Below are 7,901 nucleotides of genomic sequence, written 5' to 3'. Positions count from 1 at the left end.
AATTTCATATGATTAAATACTACTTCACTAAAAATCTTTGTTCGGAAAACACCTCAGTGCTCAGATGTTCCTAGGAAATGAAAGACATACCACTGTTATCTTTTTTGTTGAAAGTAGAGTACATTATTATGCAGGCTGAGAGGGGTTCCCAAACTTTTTCATATGACTGTATATATAGACACATACATGGGTGTAGAATTTTGTATAAGAGCCCACACACCTTCTTCGCACCGGGACCCGGCTTTTCTCTTGGCGGCCCTGTAAACAGCACATACATTAGATGCTGAAACGCACAGATTCTTTCATCTCTGACACCGGACCCCCATACTTGGCCTGCTTTCTTTCATGTGCTACTTTTTAGTGGACTGTTAGCTCCAGCAAAACTGCCTGCTTGATTAATTGAGATGTAAGGGCCAGATTTGGCCTAAGTGTGGTTGCCAAGATGACATATTCTTGAAATTGATTATCTCTACGTATCACAAAAATATTATAAGCACATGAGAAAGCACAGTAAGTATTTCACTAAACATTAAGAGTTAGGATTAAAACGACTTATGCCCACATATTTTTTTATTGTTCTGTATGAGCTAGAAACCACTAACAGATGATTAAACCAAAGGTTAGTCATCCAGGAGAGCTGGAAAAGGATTAGGCCCCTCACTCAGAGAGGGAATGTGAACTCTTTGGCTGTAAATAATGGTAACAAGCGAAGAGCTAGCAGGGAGTACGGGTAGGCCTTGTCAGACAGACATGATGGACAGAGAGGGGTTTGACACCCCCTCAGCTGAGAAATAATGGTGGAATTAATTAGGGGCAGAACTAGAGCAGTATAGTGTTAGGAGTCAGATGAGGATGAAATAAGAATGTAATAAGAGCTGCAATAAATGTAAGAGCTGCCCATGGCTGCTCACTCATTGCATCGGGAGTGAATCTGTATGTGCGCCATACAATAAATGTAGATTCTGCTGAGACTCCGAGTGCCTTCTTTGGGGCTGAGGGTGCGCACACCAGTCTGCTTCAACAGGTTCTAAGGAATTGTAGTGCTCTACCTATAGGTTAACCAGGAGCTTCCAGTCCCAAACTGTTGTTGGCAGGATATCTGATGCCCTACATTGGCATTGTGACTTCTCCCTAGCTTTAACAAATGGCATCCTTAGCACTTGATCAGGAAGCCAGTGAATACCTGCCTTTTGCCAGTTCTTTTGGGCAGAAGCTTTAATATGTTCCAGTAATATTTTCTTCCGGCACAATGGGCATGCTGGTGAATCTTCTAGACCCCCGCAGAAGAGATTTACAGGGTGAGGGGGGATGCCATACGCCAGAGGTGTCCAACTCTGGTCCTGGTGGGCTGCAGTGGCTGCAGGCTTTCATTCTAACCATCTTCTTAATTAGTGAGCAGTTTTTGCTGCTGATTAACTTGTTTTGCTTTAGTTTTAATTGACGTGACTCAGACCCCCTTAGTTGTTTCTTTTTCCTTTATGAGCAGCCAAACAATAATGAAACACAAAACAAGCTTCCATGCGACCAGCTAACCTGAAAATAAAGAAAGGTGAAGGTCTCAGTCATGTTGGTCTGCTCAGGTCACCAAAATATCTTGAAGGTGGTCTTTGAAAAAAACAGAAAATCAACAGTCTGCTGTAGCAGAACGATATTCAATAATGGCTTTAATTAACAGCAAGTATTGGCTTCTCATTAAGAAACTGGTTTGAGTTTGAAGCCCCAGTTTAGCTGGTCATCCGTTGGCTTGTTTCACATCTCATTTTTGTTTGCTTACCATTTAATGAAGAAACAAAGCAATTCAGAGGACTCATTCCTTAAAAGCAGGGCTATTGAAATGAAGGGGAAAGGAGTTAATTAGCAGTGAAAAACTGCTTGCTGATTAGGAAAAGGGTGAGAATTAAAACCTGCAGCCACTGCAGCCCTCCAGGCCTGGAGCTGGACATCCCTGCCATACACTAACTGAATAAGGAATTTGATCCATAATGGCGTTTGCATGTTATCCCCGTGTCTGCGTGGGTTTCCTCCGGGCGCTCCGGTTTCCCCCCACAATCCAAAGACATGCAGGTTAGGTGGATTGGTGATTCTAAATTGGCCCTAGTGTGTGCTTGGTGTGTGGGTGTGTTTGTGTGTGTCCTGCGGTGGGTTGGCACCCTGCTCAGGATTGGTTCCTTCCTTGTGCCCTGTGTTGGCTGGGATTGGCTCCAGCAGACCCCCGTGACCCTGTATTCGGATTCAGCGGGTTAGAAAATGGATGGATGGATGGATCCATAATGGCTGTGCCTTTTGAAGTTCAGGTCAAGGTTATTTTTTGCCCAATTGCATGGTCGCAGTTGGTATTGTTTGTGTAGGTCTGTTATCCTGCTGCAATGCTCTTCCTTAAATTCTGCCTTTTGAATGAGCAGATACTTCTTGTTTCCCTTAGCTTATGAGGTTTTGGTTTACGCCCAAGTATGACTCCACCATACTCACTAAGGCATTGTGAAATAGCCGTTCTTCTGTTCACGGTATGCACTTTTCTCTACTGAATATATACAACACTGCATTTCAGTATACAGTATAATGTAACCATTTTACTACAGAGTGCATACATTGCAGTATAGTATAAACGTACTATCAAGAATGATTTAGAAGTCCTAGTTTGGGATTACATCATGTAGGACTATCTGAGTTTTCATCCAGACATTTACTGGTTATCAAGCCTGCTTAAATCATTTCAGACATGAGGGGATCAAAGCCCACTCCGGTGGCAATGGGTACAGAACACAAAACTACGTAGCACGCTAAAAAATAAAAGTGCCAGAGTGATAAATTAGAGTGACGCCATAGGGGAAACATTTTTTATCCCCAAAGGAACAATCCATATAGAGGCTCCAGAAAGAAGTTTTATTTGTAACAGGCTCCATAAATCGCCTTGAATAGTTGGTAAGAGATGTGTAAAATACCAATGAATACGAGGACTCTCCCTGCATATGAACACAGGCTAAGTTTAAGTTGTCTTGATCCGTTCTCCTGCTGGGTAGCCTACTAGATATTAAAGATTTTATTTTTCTTTCCCCATATTGGGACCCTTTTCAAAGCCCAGAGAACCAGTTTCATATACAATGCACTCTTCCCAGAATTAAATGGCTTTTTGGCAGGCAATGGTTCTGTGAGAAACTACAGAGTAAAATCCATTCATTTTTAAGAGTATGGGCGAAAGGAGCCAGAATTAGAAATGCGCAGATAGTCCGAGATGCATTCTGTAATAGAGCAGCCATTCTCCTTCATTATTCCCTTATAGACATTTAGATTTTTAGTTCATACATTTTACGCGTTCATTTTTGTGCACATTTTTTTCCAGACACAAAATGTACTTCACAGACGTGACTTCGCCCTCCTGTACTTCCTTTTCACTCGTTCTGCTCCACCCGGCCCCGCCTTGGCGGCTGACAGGTAAGTTAAAGCCGTCGATTAGTACGCGGCCCCCACCGCGCACGGCTCCGCGCTGTCCAATGAATTCGCCAGTGACGTCACCCGGCAGCCCTGCGCGCTTTGCCGCCGCGAGCCCGAGCTCACATGACCGGCTGTCAGATCAGCCCAGTGTAACCTTCCTAGCATGGCGCTGCAGTTCTCAGACGAGCAATTTCAGGAAGCGTGGAGAGAATTAGACGACCCCCGACTGGAGGGTGGATGGGAGCTCTTCACCTCCTCCATGGGCATTCAGATCTATCGGCTGTACGACCAGGTAATGTGGCGATCCCACTTTTCCGGAGCTCGAGCGACTGATCCAAAACATAAATATACACCTGCTAGTGACAAACCTGAACTAAATAGTGGAAAGCCGGTAATTTGTATAATTTTGAACTATAAAATTCTGTTCGTCGTGTTTGAAGGGTAACATGCAAACAAATCAGATATGTTAGGCGCTTCCAGTGTAGCATGAAAGGAGCTTCTGCATGTTTTATTAAATACAGTACTGCACGGTGCCACATCCCCTCAGGTAGTTAAACTGTCATTTCTTTTGTCACCTGAGCTTATTTTTTTCACCTCAGCGCTGTATACTCTGTAACAACTCTCAAGCAAATGACCCCCAGTTTTTGGAAAATTCACTCTTCTTGGGCTGTGCCCCACTGAGCCGTCCATGTAAGCGTCTATAGTTTTCACCTTCTGTGATATGAGCAGATAGCTTTTATATTGAACTCCCTGGACTGCCAAATGTTCAGCAACATTTTGGGTGTGCCACTGATCTGACCCAACCAACTGCCTTATAAAGGATTAGGTGCCCCGACCGACCTTTAATTATGTAACAAGTATTGTCCTGTCATAATGATTTGTGTAGTTAAGGGGTTTCTTAGCTGGGCTGATACCACTTTGATTTAAGCAGTTACTTGATTTATTGTTTTTATGGGGGCTATTGATGGCCTGGATCCATCTCTCATTTATGTAGGCATCTACTTTTTTTGCAGATCTGTGGAAATAAGTTACCTCTTGACTGAACAGTGGCCCCTTTGCATTGTACAAGTAACTTGTTTTCACTTGTAGTGGCCACATCCCTCTGATCCAAATAGATAAACCCTATTTTTGGGTGGCTGTACCTCCGATTTTGCACACAGAGATCATTTTTTAACTGAAGCTGTCATATCCTATTATTCTGTGTGATTAAGTGGCTTCTCATCTGTGTTTAAGTCCCACTGGCTTGGACAGGTAACTCATTTTTAACTGTAGATGGCAAATCCCACTAATCTTTTTGGTATACTGTATTAATACCCAAGATAAAATTTTCTTTTCACGTGACCTTTGGAGGTTAGTGTGCAGGGTCAGCCACTGTACCGTGCCCCCAGAGCAATTTTAAGATTAAGAGCCTTGCTCAAGGGCCCAACGGAGTAGGACATTCCTTGCTGTAATGGGATCTGAACCAGCAGCAGATCCTTAGCTGCAGTACCACCACTTGGCCCTTAGTTTGTACCAACAAGCTGCTTCTTAAGTAGGCTGGTGAAGCCCTGGCATATGTACAGATCTCATTTTTCCTCTCAGTGTTGTACCCTACGCGTTTTTGCAGATAAGTTACTTCACTAAAAGACTAAATAAAGTTACTTCAAACTAAAAGAAGTGGGAGTTCAGGGTGATGTTTTTAGATGGGTGCAGATTTGGCTCTGTCATAAGAAAGAGAGGGTTGATGGTGTGAGGTCAGAACTGGCTGATGTTAAGTGTAGTGACCAGCAGGGGTCAGCACTGGGGCCTCTGTTATCTTCCTATATAATACGCTACCGTGACTGTTCGTTTGTCTGTCCAGGATTTTAAATCACCTGTAGCTCGCAAACTGTTTTACCTATTGACCTGAAATTTGGTACACATATATTACGTGACGTCTACTATCCGCTTTCAGGGTGATGATTTTTATTACTCTTTTTATTTTTATTTTATTTAATTGTAGAATCAACTCTCGGCAGTGCGTAGCAGGGCGGCCGTGTGGCGCATGCGTATGGGCGCCGTTCTCATTCCCTACCACCTTCACTAATCATTCTTGAGGCAGATTGAAGACTTAAGTGCCAGCGTAAGTGAAAAATTAAAGAAATTAAGTAATTGCAACACAAAAACTAACTTAATCAGTTTTAAAGCGAAAAAATGCTGACGAAAGAAGAGAAGCAGCGGGCTGCTAGGGTGGAGAAAAGAAGAGCTGCTCAGGAAGCAGCAAGCGCATCAACCTCTGAGCAAACGAATGATAAACGTACAGAGAAAGAGGAGGAAAGCTAGGAATGCTCAAGTCAAGTGTATTCACTGCACGTTATTGTGCAGTACGCCGTTACTGGTTTTTAATATATATAAATGATTTAGATAGGAATATAAAGAGCAAGTTGGTTAAGTTTGCAGATGATACCAAGATAGGTGCATTGACAGATAATCTGGAATCCATTAAATCCTCACAGAGGGACTTGGATAGCATACAGGATTTGGCAGATGAAGTTTAATGTCAGTAAATGTGAAGTATTACACATGGTAAGTACACACAGTGGGAGGTCTGAAAATCGAGAGTACCCCTTATAAGAAGGATTTAGGAGTCATAGTGGATTCGACACACTCAACTGGCAGACAGTGTTTAGAAGCCTTTAAGAAAGCTAACAGAATGTCAGGTTATATAGTGCCTTGATGTGTGCGGTACAAGTCACAGGAGGTTATGCTCAAGCTTTATAACGCACTGGTGAGGCCTCGTATGGAGTCCTGTGTGCAGTTTGGGTCTCCAGGCTACAAAAAGGACATAGCAGCACTAGAAAAGGTCCAGAGAAGAGCAACTAAGCAGATTCTAGGGGTATGGGGGATGAGTTATGAGGAAAGATTAAAAGAGCTGAGCCTTCAGGAAATTAAGAGGAGACCTGAGTGAAGTGTTTAAAATGATGAAGGGAACTAGTCCAGCGGATCGAGACGGTGACTTTAAAATCACTTCATCAAGAACAAGTGGACACAATTGGAAACTTGTTAAGGGTAAATTTCGCATAAACATGAGGAAGTTGTTCTTTACACAGAGATCCACAGACACTTGGAATAAGTGACCAAGTAGTGTAGTGGACAGGAGGACTTTATGGACTTTCAAAACTCGACTTGATGTTCTTTAGAAGAGTTAAGTTGATATGACTGGCGCGCTCAGTTGGGCTGAATGGCCTGTTCTCGTCCAGATTGTTCTAATGTTCTAACGGAGCAAACAGCCTCTTGATTTGTACAATTAGCTGATTTGTAGAGGTGGTTAACTTCTGCTGCCCAATCGTTGGTCACACATATGGGGACAACTCGTTAATACATTTGTAGTGAATAAAATATGCAGCTGAAAAGTCTTTGCCCATGGGGTTTCTTCCTAAAAAAGCCGTCCTCAATGTCCTCCAGTCTGTGTAGTTTAAACAATCAGGGTTGCAGTGTTCCCTTTCCACTCATGTATTAGAAAAATACATAAAATAGCTACGGAAAGACAGGAGACAGGAAGAGAGAAAAAAAGAAACTGAACAAAAGATTTGACCCTACGAGAAATTAGAAGCTTCATGATTAATGGTGTATTTGAAATAGTTCATCGAAAGAAGAGACAGAAACTCATACACACGTAGACCACTGCAGGTACTTGGCCCCACGGGTTTGACAAGTGCTTCTGTCTGTCATATATTGCATAACAACAGCAAGTAGAGTTCAAATAAGCATTGTGGCCTGTGTATATACGACATGTTTAAACACTGTAGCTACAGTCTGGTATGGCATCTTGCTTTTCCGATAAGACAATAATGTTAACTTATTTTATTTGTTCGAAGTAAAGTTAGCTTGACATCTGAAATAAGGTGGAAGCTGTGCAGCCTCGTCCGTGGTTCTGCTGGAATGGTCTCTCTGTCGTTAGGTACATTTACTGATTGGGTGTTTTGAGTCCCAAAATCTGCACCTCTTGTAGCTCTTTGTTATCACCTCTCTTAATGGCGGTTCTTTTCACCTGCTCTTGACAGGGTGTGACACATCATTTATCTTCGAACGCATATTTTGCAATTCATATTGCTGCCAATTCTTTCAATTGTATATCGACTCCCAACACTATTGTCGTAACTGAAGAACAGAGAGCCCACACGGCACGTGCGACAACGCATCGTTCACTTCTGCCACTTGTCCATTGATGTCTTCGAGTGCCAGTTGTGAGCGGTACCCGGCACAGACAGGCGGACATGTTGTTATGACACCACCACACGCTTATTTACAAACTATTTACAATATATCGGTCACCAAGACCCCAAACAATGGTCACAAAGACCCAGTCACGTGCACAAACCCCAAACTCCCAATGTCCTGGCCACAATGCCTTTCTTGGGCCGCTCCACTCTCCACTGCTTCGTCCTCCTTCCACCCGACTCCAGCTCTGAATGACGGGAGACGGCCCCTTTTATGGAGGACCGGATGAG

General features: G+C 43.1%; 1 protein-coding gene across 1 annotated transcript in view; it reads left to right on the top strand.

Annotated features, from left to right (window-relative positions):
• The first annotated feature begins 3,534 nt into the window (after nt 1-3,534).
• The window catches only part of LOC120517603 (phosphatidylcholine transfer protein), a 43,660-nt gene continuing 39,293 nt past the window's right edge, over nt 3,535-7,901 (top strand). Inside the window, exon 1 of the mRNA XM_039740013.1 lies at nt 3,535-3,724. Coding sequence (XP_039595947.1) covers nt 3,596-3,724 — 129 coding nt within the window. The 5' untranslated portion in view covers nt 3,535-3,595. The remainder of the gene's footprint in view (nt 3,725-7,901) is intronic.

The sequence above is a fragment of the Polypterus senegalus genome, chromosome 17 (genome assembly GCF_016835505.1).
Source record: "Polypterus senegalus isolate Bchr_013 chromosome 17, ASM1683550v1, whole genome shotgun sequence".
In the NCBI taxonomy this organism is placed as follows: domain Eukaryota; kingdom Metazoa; phylum Chordata; class Cladistia; order Polypteriformes; family Polypteridae; genus Polypterus; species Polypterus senegalus.
Note: the sequence above shows the minus strand (reverse complement) of the source record. Positions and strands in the feature narration are given on the sequence as shown.